This window comes from Pan troglodytes, chromosome 23, assembly GCF_028858775.2.
Source record: "Pan troglodytes isolate AG18354 chromosome 23, NHGRI_mPanTro3-v2.0_pri, whole genome shotgun sequence".
NCBI lineage: Eukaryota > Metazoa > Chordata > Mammalia > Primates > Hominidae > Pan > Pan troglodytes.
In genome coordinates, this window is record NC_086016.1 from 38,477,899 (window position 1) to 38,496,674 (window position 18,776).

At 52.1% G+C, this 18,776-nt stretch overlaps 1 protein-coding gene across 3 annotated transcripts; it reads right to left on the bottom strand.

The window, feature by feature from the left end:
* Positions 1–1,655: 1,655 nt before the first annotated feature.
* TXN2 (thioredoxin 2) lies at positions 1,656–16,789 on the bottom strand. 3 transcript variants are annotated; one of them, XM_016939085.4, is made up of 4 exons: positions 16,293–16,789; positions 15,301–15,563; positions 11,462–11,585; positions 1,656–2,550 (listed from the first exon to the last, which is right to left on the bottom strand). In XM_016939085.4, the coding sequence occupies exons 2-4, from the start codon at positions 15,561–15,563 to the stop codon at positions 2,437–2,439; spliced, it is 501 nt and encodes a 166-aa protein (XP_016794574.1). In that variant the 5' UTR covers positions 16,293–16,789; the 3' UTR covers positions 1,656–2,436. The 3 variants fall into 3 exon arrangements, with proteins under 3 accessions (XP_016794574.1, XP_054531903.1, XP_016794575.1); XM_054675928.2 differs by having other exon boundaries at positions 15,301–15,615; positions 16,293–16,764; XM_016939086.4 differs by lacking the exon at positions 16,293–16,789 and adding an exon at positions 15,872–16,075.
* Positions 16,790–18,776: the final 1,987 nt, after the last annotated feature.

Consider the following 18,776-nt stretch of genomic DNA (forward strand, 5'->3'; position numbering starts at 1 on the left):
AACCTGGGATGGCCACAGCCACCGGCTCACCTTGCAGGGCAACGCACCTTTTAAGGAGAGGGAGCTGGAGCAGCGCCCGGGTCCTGCCTCTGGCCAAGGCCTCTGCCACACTTCTCCACGCCCACCCGGGCAGAGAGGCCAGACCCCCACTGGGTTCAAATTTGGCATCATCACTTTTCAGACATGACCTTGGGCAAGTCGATTTCTCTGAACTGTTTTTTTCACTTACGATATGGAAATAATACTTGCCTCACAAGAGTGGAATTCGATGAGGTAATGTGTGTAGAAAGTGCGTGGCAAACGGTGCCTTTTAAGGAGCGGCAGTGGGGTCCGGTGGAAAGGGCCAGGGCTCGGGAGTCGAGGCGCCCCAGCATTGTGCTCTGGCCCCACCCTGGGCTCACTGGGTGTCTTTGAAAGAGTTACTCAACCTCCGATCTGCTCCGCTCCCACTGTGTCAAATGAGCTGACACCACCTGCCTTGTTGCCTGTTGTGAGATGAAGATCACACACACGCCACCTTCTATCAGATGACAGGAGGCAGCGAGGGTGGTTCCTGGGGGTGGGTGTGGAAGGCTGCCTGGCCTTGAATCCCAGCTCAGCCACTCAGGGGCTTTGTGACCTGGGGAAGGCTCCTCAACCTCTCGGGGCAGGTCTCAGGTGGAATCTGAAGGGCAACGCCTTCCCGCGGGGCTGTGCTGAGCTGAGACCCTCAAAACAGTGCCAGGTACCTGGGAGGTGCCTCCTGAGCCTGGGCAGGTCCTGCTCATCTTAACCAGGGCTTTTGGCCTTTGCAGGATGTTCACTCCACCAGCTTCCGTCTCCACTGACGCCAGTTGCTGGTTTTGTCCCCTCCATGTGCTTGTGACAGCCCCCAGGGTCTGGGGTCCTTCAGAGGCCACGGGCCCCTCTCCTCCCTCGGTCTCGGCAGCCTTCCCAAGGCAGTCCTTGGGTGGGACCCTGGAGAATGCAGACAGTTCTAATAGAACAGGGTGAGCCTCTGAGAGCAATACCAGCCCCATGGCATCCCTGGGGCCACGGAGTAGGGTGTCAGGATCCCCCTGCCGCCAAGCACCCGATTCACAGGAAGCTGGGGCCTCATCCAGGCAACCGAGCCCTAATGACAGCTTGGCCCTAGGAGCAAGGCAGACGGAAGGAAGGCTTTCTTGACTGGCAAGCCTGGCTCCCTTGGCACACTCCTCTATGGCCAAGGGGAGCTGGGGGCCAAGAGGGGTTGTCTGGTCCCAAGGCCCAGAAGTTCCTGCAGGCACCCATGGGAAGGATAGCCTGATCCCCACAGGGCCAGGCACCTGCTGGGGCAGCCAGGAGCCCTGTCAGTTGGGGAGGCCTCAGAAGGGTCAAGGGGATCAGCTGTGGGAGCCCAGGTTTCAGAGGCAACCACGTCTGGATAGAAACCCCAGCTCTGCATCCCATGAGCCACAGTGTCTACATCGGGGTAATGGGGACAACAGCCTCTTGCCTTAGGAGGGCACGAGGACTGGCACGTGGCATCCTTAGAATAGCAGCCACTGCTGACAAGCATGTTAGTGAACAGGAAGGGCTGGTTGGAGAGAGTGTTGTGGAGTTAGGGGAGGATGTGGGGACAGTGGACAAGCCCCCCGGGAAAGGGTGACAAGTGCTCTGAGCCCACACAGATGTGACATTGCAGATGGTGCAGACCCTTGCTTTATTTGTCTGACTTGTTCACAGTTCAGCCCCCTGCTCAGAAAACCAACGGGCCAGCTAAGGAGAGGAGGAGGCACCTTGAGACTTCCGGAGTCGAGGCTCTCCAGGGTTCCCCAGCCCATCAATCATTTTCTGCACCCCCTGCCTGGGAGGCGAAGTGGGAGGCAGCTCCCTGGGGGGTGGGAATGGGCGACTAGAGGGGATTTCAGTGTGGGACCCAGGGTCTGTTCTTCACAGTAGGAGGTGGAAGGGATGACTAAGTTCTTTATCACAGACCTACAAAAAATGAGATAATTAGATATTACTCTCACTAGTTTGGGCTTCTTTTTTCTTTTTCTTTTTACAAAACAGCAGCTGGAAAGAGAAATGTAGGTGGCAGATGAGCCAGGCACGAGGTTTCAGATTGGAAGGGACCAGAGATGAGGACCAAGGTGTGGCTGCCTGACTAGGAACGCTGTGGGCTGGCCCAGGCTCTCGCCACACATCCTGGGAGAACTGCCATAGGCCCTAGAAGGAGGGATGAAAGGCGTGTGGGAGGGAAGACAGCGGTCCCCGGATCAGCAGCAGCACCACCATCCTCTGATGGCCCCTGGGCAGTCCGCCAGCTCGGAAGCACTCAGGGCTGGAGCCTGGGCTCTAAGCATGGGCCCCAGGAGCCAGACAGGAGGGAGGCAGCAGGAAGGGCTGGCATGGAAGGGCTGAGTTCTATTGGGGTCCCACGCGGGCAAGGGAACCAGGACTCATCCCTGCTTGTCAGCCAATCAGCTTCTTCAGGAAGGCCTCCAACTGATCCTCATCCTTGATGCCCACAAACTTGTCCACCACGTCCCCATTCTTCATGGCCAGCACAGTGGGCACCGCTGACACCTGGGTGGAGAGGACAAGGGGATCCAAGTGAATTGGGAGTGAACACTTCTCAACTGCCACTCCTGAGCCTTTGTGGGGAAGGCTCGTGGCTTATCCAGGGCACTGACTTCCCAAAGCCATGGGCAGGCCTAGAGGAACGTGGCTCTTCTCTCGGTGCAGGGGTACTGCAGGGCCCGGGGGCCACCCGCTGAAGAAACGTCTTCCATTGCGGGCTCCCAACAGTACCCTTCCTCCCTTAACCACAAGACTGACTCACTGGCCCAGCGGTTTTGCTGGAATGACAGGAGAGATGAAAATAACCCTTGCAGCTGCAGGCCAGGGCTGGGGGCAGGGAGGAGCTCAGGGGAAGCCTGGGGCAGGGAGGAGCTCAGGGGAAGCCTGGCCCAGGAGGAGACAGAAGCTGGGGGACAGTTTGAGTCCTGGCTTTGCACTCACTAGCAAGGGGGCCTTGGCCGGGTCACAGCACCTTTCTGAGCCTCAGTGTCCTTTTCCATAAAATGGGGGTAATGTCTACCTTTAGGGTTTGGGATGAACATTAAAGATTCAAGTATAGGCTGGGCACAGTGGCTTATATCTATAATCCCAGCCCTCTGGGAGACTGAGGCTGGAGGATTGCTTGAGTTCAAGAGTTCCAGACCAGCTTGGGCAATATAGTGAGACCCTTTGTTTACTAAACCCCCCCAAAATATTAGCCAGGCATGGTGGTACATGCCTGTACTCCCATACTCGGGAGGCTGAGGCAGGAGGATCGCTTGAGCCTGGGAGACTGAGGCTTCAGTGAGCTGTGATTGTGCCACTGCACTCCAGCCTGGGTGACAGAGACCCCGCCTCAAAAAAAAAAAGAAAGATTTGAGTATAAAGCAGAGCTCAGGCTGGGCGCGGTGGCTCACACCTGTAATCCCAGCATTTTGGGAGGCTGAGGTGGGCAGATCATTTGAGGTCAGGAGTTCGAGACCAGCCTGGCCAACATGGTGAAACCCTGTCTCTACTGAAAATACAAAAATTAGTCGGGCATGGTGGCAGGCACCTGTAATCCCACCTACTTGGGAGGCTGAGGTGAGAGAATTGCTTGAACCTGGGAGGTGGAGGCTGGAGTCAGTGGAGATTGCACCACTGCACTCCAGCCTGGGTGACAGAGTGAGACTCCGTCTCATAAATAAATAAAGAAAGAAAGAAAGAAAGAAAGAAAGAAAGAAAGAAAGAAAGAAAGAAAGAAAGCAGAGCTCAGGTTCTGGCGGACGCAATCTGGCTCCTACCAGCCAGGTGAGCTGGGGCACGCCCCTCAGTCACTAAGCCTCAGTGTTCTCAGATGCAGGATGGAGATACTAAGGGCACTGCCATTAGAGGGCATGAAAGCTGAATGAAATAACGCAAGTAAAGGCTCAGCACAGCGCCCGGCAAATAAGCTTAGGAACCTGGCATTGTGCCTGGCATACAGTGGGCATTCAAAAAACAGTGGCTACAGAGGGCACGAGGAAAAGTCCAACACAGGCCCCACGAGAGCACATTAGCTTGCTGCCATGATGAGTGACAGGGTCCAGAAACTCAGGGACTTCTACTGGACAGCATGAGAGGAGAGGCTTGGCCATACACAACCTGACGCTTATTAGCAGGTTGCAGGCAGATGGCAAGGACAACATTCTTGGTCTGTGAAGCATTTACTCAGTTCCCTCAGGGACCTGCATAGGTTACGTGGAACGCGGATGAGGCTGTGGCCCACCAGACTGGCATCGTGAGGTCTCTGCTGCCTGGGATCCCTGCCTGGCATTCGTGGGCATTTGAGAAAACCATTTAAACAGAACAAGATAGGCCGGTCGCTGTGGCTCACGCCTGTAATCCTAGCATTTTGGGAAGCCAAAGTGGGCAGATCACTTGAGGTCAGGAGTTCGAGACCAGCCTGACCAACATGGTGAAACCCCGTCTCTACTAAAAATACAAAAATTAGCCGGGCGTGGTGGGGCATGCCTATAGTCCCAGCTACTCGGGAGGCTGAGGCAGGAGAATCGCTTGAACCCGGGAGGCAGAGGTTGCACTGAGCTGAGATTGTGCCATTGCATTCCAGCCTGGGCGACAGAGCAAGACTCTGTTCCCCCCCTCAAAATAAATAAATAAAAATAAACAGAACAAGATAAACACAGACTTTTCTTACATACAAATTAAACTACAAAGAGCGAGCAGAGATTCACACAAACATACCAGGTCTTCACATATCCCAGTGCTGCCCTGCCACGGCCCATCTTGGAAGCCAGTAAGATTCAGAATGTTCAAAAACCATGCACATGGTAGTTAGGAAAGGCACACAGGCCAGACCATCCCGCCCTCACCCACTAACTTTACGTGGCAGGCCCTGCACCCCACTCCTCATGGACACTTTGGGGACAAACACAGCAGGTCACAGGACACAGTCCTTGTCCTTGTTAGTGCCTCAGGCCCCTTCAAAGGCTGTCCCTGGGCTGATGTGGGTGGCAAACCCTGTCTCCAGGCAGAGCAGGGCCCGAAAGAGTTTGCTCCAGGAAGCGCCTGAAGCCACCAGGGCCTTCCCAGGCATTCTTTGGTGCCCTCTAGTGGTCTGCAAAGGCAGCTGGAGCACCTCAAAGCCGGAGCCTCTTGGCAGAAGCAGAGAGCTCAGCCACCGGCTCCCACCTGCACACTGTCCTATTCCTTTAATTAAAATATATGCTTTATGCCACTGTATAAGAAGTGGCCTAACTTTTTTCACGGCAAGACTCTAAGTTCACTGAAGAGGCTCAGAGAGTGGACTTAGCGTTCCTTAAGAACTCCAGATAGGCACAAGCACAGTGGCTCACACCTGTAATCCCAAGTACTTTGGGAGGCCAAGGCAGGAGGACTGCTTGAGGTCAGGAATTCATGACCAGCCTGGGCAACATTGCAAGACGTCGTCTCCATAAAAATATTAAAAAAAAAAAAAAAGAACTCCAGATGAAGGCCATAATGATCTCACTCATGTAAACCTCCACACATGCTTGAACACGCACAGACCCTGCTGGTGTCAGGTAGACAGCAGATGTGCTGTCAATGGAGGTCTGGTCACTACTGATCAAGGGGATATTTTGAAGTTGAGCTTAAACACACACACGCATACACACATACATACACACACACGCATACACACATATATACACACACACACATACACACTACCCGCACTAGGGGCTCACAGGAAACCTGAGCTGGAACGGGACTTCCCTCGACCCTGAGGAGGCGGCTGAAGCTCTGCTGCTCCTGTGTCTGGCTCACACATCAGGAGGTGCCGGTGCCTGTAAATACTGCCTTACATGGAAGTGCACAGGGCCTTGGCACATTCTTCTGGAATGTTTTGAGTGTGAAAGAGGCAGTGACTGAGCCAACTGAGGGGCTGAGGAAAAGATACGCTACGACGTGTTGCCTGTCCTGTTCCGTGAAGCCACTTGGAACCTCCTATCCTTGGATAAAGACCCTCTGAACTCGGCAGGAGTGGGGGAGTGTGTACGTGTGCGCAGTCTCTTTCTGCTAACCCGTAGCTCGCCTGCACCGCCACTGAGCTCCGTGTCCTGGTATGTCTTCTCCTGTCCCACCCCGATGGCATCCATCTGTTAACTCAGCTAAGGGCCTACCAAGGGAAAGGCACAGTGCTGGGTGCTGCGGGATGTCGCAACCTCCTCCTCGGCTCATTGCAGAGTTAAAAGGAAAAGATCGCTGGCACATGCTGGGTGCTTTTTCGTGTCAGGAATGATATAAACACCTCTATACACTATCTCACACTCTCCTGGCTGTGGGCAGGATCATTTTAACGATGAGAATACTGAGGCTCAAAGGGTGAGCAACTGTTCCAAAATGATGTGGTGTAGGCCAGGCGCGGCAGCTCCTGCCTGTAATCCCAGCACTTTGGGAGGCTGAGGAAGGCGAATCATCTGAGGTCAGGAATTCGAGACAAGGCCGGCCAACGTGGTGAAACCCTGTCTCTACCAAAAATACAAAAATTAGGCCCGGCGTGGTGGCTCACGCCTGTAATTCCAGCACTTTGGGAGGCTGAGGCAGGAGAAGTGCTTGAACGCGGGAGATGGAGGTCGCAGTGAGCCGAGATTGCGCCACTTCACTCCACCTGGGTGAAAGAGCGAGACCCCCTCTAAAAAAAAAAAAAAAAAAAAAAGCTGGGATCTGAAACAAGATCTGTTTGACTTTGCAGTCCAGGGGATCAAACTCTGTTGTGCTTCTGCCCAGCAGCAAAGAGAGAGAGACATCTACTGAGTCCCAGCAGGGGGAAGAACGTGGGGACGCATTAAAGGATTTCACGCTTCAAATGCAAAATGCCAAGTGCTTTGTAAAAGCTTTTAGATATGAGAGGGTTCTTGGAAAAACGATTATTGAAAAAATCAACTACATAACATTCTGGCAGAATTAGGTAGACAGTGAAAAGATCAAGAGTTGCCAGGGCTGGAGGGAGGAGGAAGGAGAGACGAACAGGCAGAGGAGAGAGGACATGGAGGCAGTGAAATGACTCTGGATGATGCTAGAATGTGGACACCGGCTATGACACATTTGTCCAAACCCACAGAAGGCACAACACCAAGAGTGATCCCCGATGTAAACTTTTGGCTTTGGGGGATAATGATGTCCGTGTAGGTTCATAAGTTGTGACAAATGGACCACCCTGGTATGGGCTGTTGATAGTGTGGGAGGCTGGGCATGCGGGAGGACAGGGGACTTATGGGAAGTCTCTGTACCTTCCCCTTCCTCTCAATTTTGCCATGAACCTAAAACTGCCCTAAAAACATAAAATCCTCAAAAAGAACAACAACAAAAAATGAGATCAGTGACTGCTGGGGGGTTAAGCGGGTGAGGGGCAGGAAGGAGAGGTGAACTGCTGGAAAACAGGGGAACCGAGGGCGGTGGAACGGTTCTGTATGGCGCTGGAATGGTGGACACATGCCATTATACATTTATCCATGAACTTTCTCACTGGCAAGCAGTCTGTGCTGAGAGCGGCAGCTGAGACACGGCCTTCCAAAGAGCAGTTCCTCCCCACAGAAAGTCAGTCTGGGGCCTTCAGAATGAAAAAGTCAGTATGGGGCCTTCAGAACACTGGTTTCTCTCCATGTTGGCTCAGGACACCCAGCCTTGGCATCACCTGGGAGCTTGTTAGAAATGCAGTCTTGGGGGCCGGGCGCGGTGGCTCATGCCTGTAATGCCAGCACTCTGGGAGGCCGAGGTGGGCGAATCACTTGAGGTGAGGAGTTTGAGACCAATCTGATCAACATGGTGAAACCCCATCTCTACTAAAAATACAAAAATTAGGCCAGGTGTAGTGGCTCACGCCCGCAATCCCAGCACTTTGGGAGGCCGAGGCGGGCTGATCACCTGATGTCAGGAGTTTGAGACCAGCCTGGCAAACATGGTAAAACCTTGTCTCTATTAAAACTACAAAAATTAGCTGGGCGTGGTCGTGGGCACCTGTAATCCCAGCTACTCGGGAGGCTGAGGCAGGAGAATTGCTTGAACCTGAGAAGCGGAGGTTGCAGTGAACCGAGATCGTGCCATTGCACTCCAGCCTGGGCGACAGAGTGAGACTCCATCTCAAAAAAGAAAAAGGATTTTAGGCCTTAAAGAAAGCCATCATGGGGGGCACTGTAGTTCTCTCAGAGGAAACTTCTTCCTCAGGCTCTCTTCAGAAAGAAAAGAGGAAGGAAGGAAAGAAGGAAGGGAGGGAGAGAGGGAGGGGGTCAGGAAGAACCCTGGCTGGAGCTTCCTAAACCCTGCAATGATGTCAGACCAGGGTTTGGCTAAACAACACGGCTGAGACCAAGTGATGTGGGCCCAGCAGCCTTGAGGCCTTTCTGTGTGACAGCACAGTCCCCAGGCAGTGGACAGGGCGGGAGCGGTGGGTGTGGGGGGAGATTGAGAGGATTCCACAGGAGGCATCTCCTTCTCACTTCCCAGGCTTCACCGCAGGCCTTCAGTGCCCATTCCCACAACAGCCTCCCGGGGACGGTCCTCGGCATTCCCGCCACCCCACGAGACACTGGGGCAGGGCCTGTGGGCTTCTTTGCATCTGCAGTAGTTACCATAGTCCCTGCACATGGCTGGCCCTCAGCGGGTTTCTGCTGAAGAGTTATGAATACATTGGCTGAGGCTGAAGCTGTAGTGTCTGGCAGAGCCAGGAGGCCTGAGACATCTGAAGCCCACGCGTGACCTGTGGGAGGCCCTAGGAGCCCCAGCCCGGGCTCTCAGCCGAGGCATAGCCAGGCAGGGGAAAGCCAGGGGCGTCCAAATGGGCAGATAGATGCCTCCCTCACTGAGCAATCAGTGGCCAAACTTTTTGAAAAAGTCACTCACCCCTCCCCCAGCCCCTGTAAACAGCCCTCAGTTCCTAACTCCCAAGGCAGGCCTGCTCCAGTGGTCACCTGTAGTGGCCACCACGTTTGTCTGCCTGGTCTCCATCTCCCCTGCTTCTGGTCATTGCAGACTGATGTTCCTTTGGGTAATCACTCCCCACTCCCTGCGTAGCTCAAGGGGCGGCCAGCCTGTTCTCACCCCGCTCCCAACCACCCATTTCCTGCCGCAGGAGACTGGTTCAGGGATGGGTGCCTCTATTTGAGCTGGTCTAGTAAGAGTGAAACCTGGACTTGTATACTCTGAGGAATAAAGCGGCCTCTTTCATTCACTTGTTACCTGGAGGAGGAAGGAGGGAGGGGTGAAGGCTCACTCTGGCCAGGTTAAGATATTTCAAGAAAATCAGATATCGAGATTTTCACATGAAATCTGAGTTTCAAATATCAGCATCTGCTTCCTATTACTTTAAAATACTTCGAGTGCCAGACTAAAAGTGTCTGTGAGCCAGGTTGGGCCCAGAGGCTGCCAGGAGCGCCCTCGGCTCTGTAACAGCGCTACCTTCAGCATGGCTATTCAGAGACCCTCCCAATCCGGCTGCAGTCTGCTTTCCCCAGCTCCATACTCGGCCCTTCACTCTGGCCACCCAGACAAAGTGGGCCTCTCCCCTTTCTCCAGGTAGTGGTCTCCAAGGCCCAGAGGAAGCCCCCAACCCAGACACCTCCAGGCACCTGGCCCCTGCTGGTCTGTAAGCAACCCAGGCTCATCAGACCTCAGGGCTTTTGCTTTGCCTGAATGGTTCTTCCAAAGACCCACATGCTTCAGTCACTCCCTTCCTGTTTTTGCTCAAAGGTCAGCTTCTCAGGGAGATCCACCCTAGCCTACCCTTTAAAAAAGAAACCCGCCGGGCGCGGTGGCTCACGCCTGTAATCCCAGCACTTTGGGAGGCCAAGGCAGGTGGGTCACCCGAGGTCAGGAGATCAAGACCAGCCTGGCTAACATGGTGAAACCTCATTTCTACTAAAAATACAAAAAATTAGCCGGGCGTGGTGGCGCGTGCCTATAATCTCAGCTACTCCGGAGGCTGGGACAGAAGAACTCCTTGAACCCGGGAGGCAGAGGTTGCAGTGAGCCGAGATTGTGCCACTGCACTCCAACTTGGGCAACAAGAGCAAAACTCCATCTCGAAAAAACAGAAACCCTGCCTCATACGCAGTACTCCCATCCTCTCTTCCTGATGTATTTTTCTCCATTGAACTTATTATCTAAAACAGGGGTCAGTAAACTATAGTTCACAGGCCCAATACAGCCTACTGCTTGTTTTTGTAAATAAATTGGCCCTTTTGTAAAAAAAAGGCCCAATACAGCCTACTGCTTGTGTTTATTGTAACACAGCCATGCCCATTTGTTTGTATAGTGTCTATGGCTGCTTTCGGCTATGAGCACAGCTGAATGGTTATAGCAGCGACCACTGCCCTGCAATGCTTCCAATACCAACCAGTCCTTTAGAGAAAAAGTTTGCTGACCCTTGATTTAAAATACTAGAATGTAGACTCCATGGAGGCAGAGATTTTGTCAGTTTTGTTCACTGCCTTATCCTCATCACCAAGTAACACTACCTGGCACTTGAGGGACTCTCAAATATCTGCTGAATAAACAGATAAACCAACCAACCAAGTGACACGACTCCATGTCTTTGTGCACGCTGTTTCCTCAGCCCTTCCTCCTCCTCTGCGCATCCCTCATGGCTCAGCTCAGAGGTTCTCTCTAACGTGAAGCATTCCCTGTCCCCTCCAGCTCCCCCATAAGCAAACAGTCCCTTCTTCCTTTATGCGCCTCTTCTTTTAGCACTTCTATATTGAGATGATCCTTCTACCTGCTGTTCTCTCCTGCTAGACTAGGAGAGATCTTGCTTGGAGACAAGATCTCATCTTGTGTCAGAATCACAAATGCTTGGCACATCGAGCTCCCAAATGACTGCTCACTGAACATGTGGGTAGATGGATAAAGGAATGTACCAATGTCCGAGACTAAGTGAATGACCTGGTGTTTTTGGGTCATACGATCTACTTCCTAAAGGTGGTGAAGAGAGACAGGTGGCTCAGAGGATCAAGAGCCACCTCTGCAAAGTGCTCTGAGCTCTTAAAAGCTCTCGAAAAACCGGCTGGGCGCAGTGGCTCATGCCTGTAATCCCAGCACTTTGGGAGGCCAAGGTGGGTGGATCATAAGGTCAGGAGTTCCAGACCAGTCTGGCCAACATGGTGATACCCTGTCTCTACTAAAAATACAAAAAATTAGGTGGGCGTGGTGGTGTGCACCTGTAGTCCTAGCTACTTGGGAGGCTGAGGCAGGAGAATCGCATGAACCCGGGAGGCAGAGGTTGCAATGAGCCGAGATCATGCCATTGCACTCTAGCCCAGGTGACAGTGAGAGACTCCGTCTCAAAAAAAAAAAGCTCTGGAAAAACCAAGACACCTTGCTTACTGGCTACCTGTGCTCCCCAAGATACCTCCTACACCAGCTATCCCTGGGCCTGACACCTCCTATACTGGCTGCCCTGTGGCAACTCCCTGTCAATCCATACCTCATACTCAATGGCGAGGTCTGTGTGGTCATCAATATCCACCTTGGCCATCACCACCTTCCCGTGCTGCTTGGCCACCATCTTCTCTAACCTCGGCCCCAGGATCTTGCAGGGTCCACACCACCTCAAAAGGCGAGAAAGGAAGCATCCAGTCAGTCAAAAGAGCGCTCAGCATCCCCTACTGGCTTCCCAGACCTGCATCTTTCCAAGGAATCTTTTGCCCTTATTATCTCTGTTTACCATGTTTAAAAATTAACACACCAAATGGTAATGCCAGGAGATTCTGCACATGGGAAATCTTCACAGATCCCAGACTTTTAAAACACAGGCCTCATCGGAAGACTCATAATAAAAGTGACTCATTTCAGTATATCTCAGAGAAATATACTGTCATATAAAAGGATATGGGATTGGAAGTTAAAAGGTTCAAACAGAGGCTCCTCACCAACCAGCCGATTATTCTGGGGCCCTAGTTTCTTTTTTTTTTTTTTTTTTTTTTTTTGAGACGGAGTCTCGCTCTATCCCCCAGGCTGGAGTGCAGTGGCGCGATCTCGGCTCACTGCAAGCTCCGCCTCCCTGGTTTACGCCATTCTCCTGCCTCAGCTTCCTCAGTAGCTGGGACTACAGGTGCCTGCCAACACGCCCGGCTAATTTTTTGTATTTTTTAGTAGAGACGGGGTTTCACCGTGTTAGCCAGGATGGTCTCGATCTCCTGACCTCGTGATCCGCCTGTCTCGGCCTCCCAAAGTGCTGGGATTACAGGCGTGAGCCACCGCGCCCGGCCTGGGCCCTAGTTTCTTCATCTGAAAAAGAGAGATTATGGCTCTCAAAGCTATTAGGAGAGATCAACTAAGGCAATGTGGGTAAACATGCATTGGAAGCTGTGGGGATATTTCAAACACCATGTGGACTCAGAACTAAAAGGAGGGGAACCAATGGCCTGGAGCGTCTACAACGCACCAGTCCCTGGCTCACTTTCTCTGCTTTTACCAAACACACCCCTCAACTCTGCAAAGAGAACACACCTTCCAAAGAAACTGAAGCCCATACGAGTTAAGAAACCTGTGCAAGATTAGAGAAGCACAGCTGGGATCGATCACAACCCAAAGCTGTGTTGAAAGTGTTTTCTTTGGCTGGGTGCGGTGACCCACGCCTATAATTCCAGCACTTTGGGAGGCCGAGGCAGGCAGATCACCTGAGGTCAGGAGTTCAAGATCAGCCTGGCCAACATGGTAAAACCTCGTCTCTACTAAAAATACAAAGATTAGCCAGGAGTGGTGGTGTGTGCCTGTAATACCAGCTTCTAGGAAGGCTGAGGCAGGAGAATCACTTTAACCTGGGAGGCAGAGGTTGAAGTGAGCTGAGATCGTGCCACTGCACTCCAGCCTGGGCGACAGAGACTCTGTCTCAAAAAAAAAAAAAAAAAGAAAGTGTTTTATTTCACCCACAGGCTACTCTGATCCCACAGCCCCTGAGTTGACCATTATCACTGCCCTGATCATAGGTATTCCCCTCTCGCTGGGGAAGCTCATCCAGGACAGGCCTGGTGCTGTCATCTCTATGTATGTGGCACCAAGGAAAGTGCCTGGCACTGAATGAACAACTCACACCACCCCACTTCCTTACTGAACAAAATGAGGCATTATCCCATTTATTGTTCATTTCGGAAGGCCTCTCTGGAATGCTCACTACACCAGGAGGCCAAGACAGTTCCACCTTTCACAAACCCCTGGCTGACAACTCCTATTTTATTCTCAGCACTTACTTATTTATTTTTGAGATGGAGCCTCACTCTGTTGCCCAGGCTGGAGTGCAATGGCGCGATCTCGGCTCACTGCAACTTCCGCCTCCCAGGTTCAAGCAATTCTCCTGCCTCAGCCTCCTGAGTAGCAGGTGTGGTGGTGCACACGGCACCCAACCAGGCCTGACGGTTTTAAATGCTGAAAAATAGGCCGGGCATAATGGCTCACACCTGTAATCCTAGCACTTTGGGAGGCCAAGGCGGGAGAGAATCACCTGTGGTCAGGAGTTTGCGAGACCAGCCTGGCCAATATGGTGAAACCTCGTCTCTACTAAAAATACAAAAAAATTATCTGGGTGGTAGTCCCAACTACTTGGGAGGCAGGAAAATTGTTTTAACTCGGGAGGTGGAGGTTGCAGTGAGCTGATTGAGCCACTGCAGTCCAGCCTGGGTGACAGAATGAGACTCCGTCTCAAAAACAAAAAAGGAAAAAAAAACCTCAGGCCTGGCGCAGTGGTTCATGCCTGTAATCCTAGCACTTTGGGAGGCCAAGGTGGGAGGATTGCTTGAGATCAGGAGGTAGAGACTGCAGTGAGCCATGATCGCACCACTGCACTCTACATTCTAGCCTGGGTGACAGAGTGAGACCTTGTCTCTAAAAGAAGAAAAACAAAAACAACTCATAACACTGAAAAACCCAGTGTGCAAGACCTTATCTCCTATTACAAGTGAAGAAAGGGAGCACAAAGATATCAAGTGGCCTGCCCAAGGCCACAGGGTGAGTCAGAGAAACAACTGGAAAGCCAGCGAAACAACCTGTCAGAGACCTGACCAGAAGGCCCTTCAATTTCTTTTTCTTTTCTTTTTTTTTTTTGAGATGGAGTTTCCCTCTATCACCCAGGCTGGAGTGCAATGGCGCGATCTCAGCTCACTGCAACCTCCACCTCCCAGGTTCAAGCGATTCTCCTGCCTCAGCCTCTTGGGTAGCTGGGATTACAGGTGCCCGCCACCATGCCCGATTAATTTTTGTATTTTTGGTAGAGATGGGGTTTCACTATGTTGGCTGGGCAGGTCTCAAACTCCTGACCTCAGGTAATCCACCTGCCTCGGCCTCTGAAAGTGCTGGGATTACAGGTGTGAGCCACTGCATCGGACCTGAAGGCCCCTGAATTTTTAACTTATGCTACACTGGTTTCTCCCAGGATGCCTCATTCAGAGGGCTTTGTCCAGCTTTTGTGTAGTTGGGTGTCTAGCCAGGCCCCAAAGGTCTAGAAATGAAAAAGCCCAGGCTAAAATTCAGAAGGCCAGTGGGACTTAAATATCTCTAAAGCAAACTCAGATAGCACTGAAAGGAAACTCCTTCCTATGCCCTGTATGCTTGGGCACCACGGTAGTGACACCGATAACTTTTTTTTTTTTTTTTGAGATGGAATTTCACTCTTTTTGCCCAGGCTGGAGTGTAATGGCACGATCTTCAGCTCACTACAAACACCACCTCTTAGGTTCAAGTGATTCTCCTGCCTCAGCCTCCCGAGTAGCTGGGATTACAGGCACACACCACCACGCCCAGCTAATTTTGTATTTTTAATAGAGACAGGGTAGCACCATGTTGGCCAGGCTGGTCTTGAACTCCTGACCTCAGGTGATCTGCCCGCCTTGGCCTCCCAAAGTGCTGGGATTACAAGCATGAGCCACCGCACCCGGCCGACACTGATAACTTTTTGCCAGCCCTTCTTGCGGTTTTCATGGCAAGATGTTAACATCAGCTTATCTGCAGGGCCAGGAACTGGTATACACCAAAAGCAAGGTGACAGTCATATTTTTCCAACTCTGGTCCATGCTAAAGATGACACTGAGCTTTCTGGGGATTGAGAAACAGAACATGTGTTTCCCAGCACTAACAGTCAGCTTTGCAGACTGTTCACTTGTCTGTCTTCCACCAGACTGCATTCCCCTTGAGGGCAGGGACTGGGCCTGACCAGTCTGTATATTGAGTCTACATATGAGCAGCATAGAACATGGCCGTGGGACACAGCAGGCATTCAATAAATACTTGAACAAGTAGGACCCTAGTCTTCTGTGGACCCCCAATACTCACTGTGCGTGGAAATCCACAACCACTGGTGTCTCACTGTTGACCACTCGGTCTTGAAAGTCAGGTCCATCCTGGATATTAAAGGTTGTCAAGGAGATCCTCGTGGTGTATATTGTCCGGGCTGGGTTGGGTGTTACAGTCAGGCCACCAGGACTGCATTGTGGGGTCTGCAGGGCTCTGGAAGTGAGGGGTGGCCACTGACCCTGAGAGGGCTTCCTGGAGATGACAGAGGCCAGGAACCTCCTCAGAAGAAGTCGCTGAGCCATCTGTGAGGGAAAGAGGCAGAAGAACTGGGGCACACAAAAGGAAGTCGACACACTAGAAAAAAGAGATTTGGGGAGTACTCAGGGCTCAGGAAGAGGCAGAGTTGGAAGCAAAATGCAAGGAAATAATATGTAAGATTTGTAGCGTGGAAGTGAGGAAGCAATGAGAATCAAAGGGAAGGAATAGCTAGGCAAACCAGAAGGACAGGAAAGCTGGCTTCACAACCAAAAAGAAATTGGGATTTAGATTATAACGGAAGAATGGGAGGAAGAAACCAACAGATTTAATAATGTATGTAAGGACCAAGTACCTTACACACATTATTGGTCTTCCTACAGCAACTTCCAGGAAGTTGCTATTGTACTGCCCACACTGCAAGTAAGGGAAGGAATACGAGGCTCAAGTAAGTTAAGTGACATGCCCAAAGTAACCCCGCTATTAAATGACAGCCAACACTGGAACCCAGGGTCGTCTGAAAAGATGAAACGCAACAATTCAAGGAGGAACTAAGAGTGTGAGAGGAACCAAAAACGAAGAGACATGTACTGGAGGGAACCAATAAAGAAGGGACATGTGTGGAGGGAACTGGGAAAAATCGGACATCACCAGGGACCCTGGCTCTCCGGCGAGCTAGATCCCCCCGCCCGCCCGGCCGCCAGCCTGCGCAGGAACGCGCTCGCGGCATGCCTCAGCCGCGACACCACCTCGAGCCACCCCCACAGGGCTCCTACCTCCCTGCAATGCGAGCGGAGGGATGCACAGCCTAGCCCTCCCTGCCTGTCAAGGGCACGCCTGTCGTCACTTCCTCAGGGGGGACGTACATAACGTCACTTCCGGGGACAGGCAGGCGGAAGAGCGTCCCTCTCCAATATTTTTTTTTTTTTTTTGAGCCAGAGTCTCGCTCTGTTGCCAGGCTAGGGTGCAGTGGCGCGATCTCGGCTCACTGCAACCTCCGCCTTCCGGGTTCAAGCGATTCTCCTGCCTCAGCCTCCCGACTAGAGGCGCGCGCCACCACGCCCAGCTAATTTTTTTATTTTTAGTAGAGACGGGTTTCACCATGTTGGCCAGGACGGTCTCGATCTTTTGACCTCGTGATCCGCCCGCCTCGGCTTCCCAGAAGGTTGTGATTACGGGCGTGAGCCACAGCGTCCAACTGTCCCTCTCCAATTTGAGGGGCGTCTGGGATTTTCCGCCAATGGGAATGGCGGGCTGAGGCACAGTTGAAGGGGCGGGGCCTCAGCTAGGGACCGGAAGCAATGGGCAGGCCGTCGGGGAACGGATTGGAAGAGGCGGGCAGGCCCTGGTCTGGGCGAAGGCGGGGGCGGGGCGGGGCGGAAACGGAAGGGGTGGGCGGGCCCTAGAGGAGGGACCGGAAGAGGAGGTGATGGAGCAGGGGTAGCAATGGAGGGTACTTAAGGGAGAAAAGGCAGTTGAGAAGTCCCCGTGGTTTTGGATTTTGCAAACTCTTGTTGCTTTATTTTATTTACATATATTTATTTATTAATGACAGAGTCTCGCTCTGTCTCCCAGGCTACAGTGCAGTGGCGCGATCTCCGCTCACTGCAACATCCAAATCCCGGGTTCAAGTGATTTTCCTGCCTCAGCCTCCCAGGTAGCTGGGATTACAGGCGCGCGCCACCACGCCGGGCTGATTTTTGTATTTTTAGTAGAGACGGGGTTTCGCCATGTTGGCCAGGCTGGTCTGGAACTCCTGAGCTCAAGTGATCCGCCCGCTTCAGCCTCCCAAAGTGCTGGGATTACAGGCGTGAGCCACCTTGCCTGGCCTCCTGTTTATAACTGGCGCTGTCCACTTCCTACAGATGTTGACAGGTTCTGTTTCTCCATTTAATATGTAAAGCTAAGCTCCTCAAAGGCATGATGCCCTTTATATGTAAAAGAACTCAACCGGGAGTTTAGGGGCCATCCTTTAAGTGGCCCTCGTCTGTGTCCGCCTAAAGGAAAACAAATGAAAACTGAGGCGAGCCTAATTTAAGCAGGGAGTGTTTTTGGGTCAAGTTCGAAGACTGCAACTCGGAGCAGAGATGCAAGTTGTCCTGAATATACACTCGGATTAGCAGCAGCTGAAAGAGCGTTTTTAAAAGAACAGGCAGTTTCCAAATTGTTGACCAAAGTTTTTTTTTTTTTTTTTTTGAGACAGAGTCTCGCTCTTGTTGTCCAGGCTGGAGTGCAGTGGCGCGATCTCGGCTCACTGCAACCTCTGCCTCCTGGGTTCAAGGGATTCTTCTCCCTCTGCCTCCCCAGTAGCTGGGACTATAGGCGTGCCTCACCACGCCTAGCTAATTTTTATATTTTTAGTAGAGACGGAGTTTCACCATGTTGGCTAGGATGGTCTCGATCTATTGACCTCATGATTTGCCCACCTGGGCCTCCCAAAGTGCTGGAATTACAGGCGTGAGCCACTGCACCCAGCCTCTTTTTTTTTTTTTTTTTTTTTTTTTTTTTTTTTTTTTTTTGAGACGGAGTCTTGCTCTGTAGCTAGGCTGGAGTGCAGTGGCATGATCTTGGCTCACCGCAACCTCCACCTCCAGGGTTCAAGCGATTCTCCTGCCTCAGCCCCCCAAGTACTTGGGATTACAGGCGAGCACCACCACACCTGGCTAATTTATATTTTTGGTACAGAAATTTTATATTTCACCATGTTGGCCAGGCTGGTCTCGAACTCCTGACCTTAAGTTATCGCTCGCCTCGGCTTCCCAAAGTGCTGGGATAACAGGCGTGAGCCACCGCGCCTGGCCGCCCTGCCCATTTTTGTATCGGTTTTCTGTGTCTCTAGCACTTTCTTTTCCACAGCCACCTATCAATCCTATTCAGCACTTCCACAGTATTTTCTAGAGAGCCGATTTTCCTGCCTAATTCACATTCTGAATTTCACAGGCGGACCAGTCCTGTTTGTCCTTATGCCATAGTCACTTCACCCTGATCGGCCTCAGGCTTCTCATCTGAGCAAATTTTTTTTGTATTTTTTAGTAGAGATGGGGTTTCACTGTGTTGGCCAGGATGGTCTCGATCTCCTGACCTTGTGATCTGCCTGCCTCGGCCTCCCAAAGTGCTGGGATTACAGGCGTGAGCCACTGCGCCCAGCCTCGGGGTACTGATGCTTTAATCCCCTTTATTATCAATTCCTTAAGGTCCTGCATATTTTCTCGGTGGGCTGCGTTGTTATTGTCCCACTGGGGGTCTTGGGTGGGAGTTTG

What these genes read in the sequence shown, in the direction of transcription:
- TXN2 (XM_016939085.4), bottom strand. Translation starts at nt 15,563, where the DNA reads ATGGCTCAGCGACTTCTTCTGAGGAGGTTCCTGGCCTCTGTCATCTCC. An exon ending in GTTGTGGATTTCCACGCACA is followed by an intron (nt 11,586 to 15,300) that starts GTGAGTATTGGG and finishes TCGCCTTTTGAG; the next exon opens with GTGGTGTGGACCCTGCAAGA. An exon ending in ACCTCGCCATTGAGTATGAG is followed by an intron (nt 2,551 to 11,461) that starts GTATGGATTGAC and finishes CTCTCCACCCAG; the next exon opens with GTGTCAGCGGTGCCCACTGT.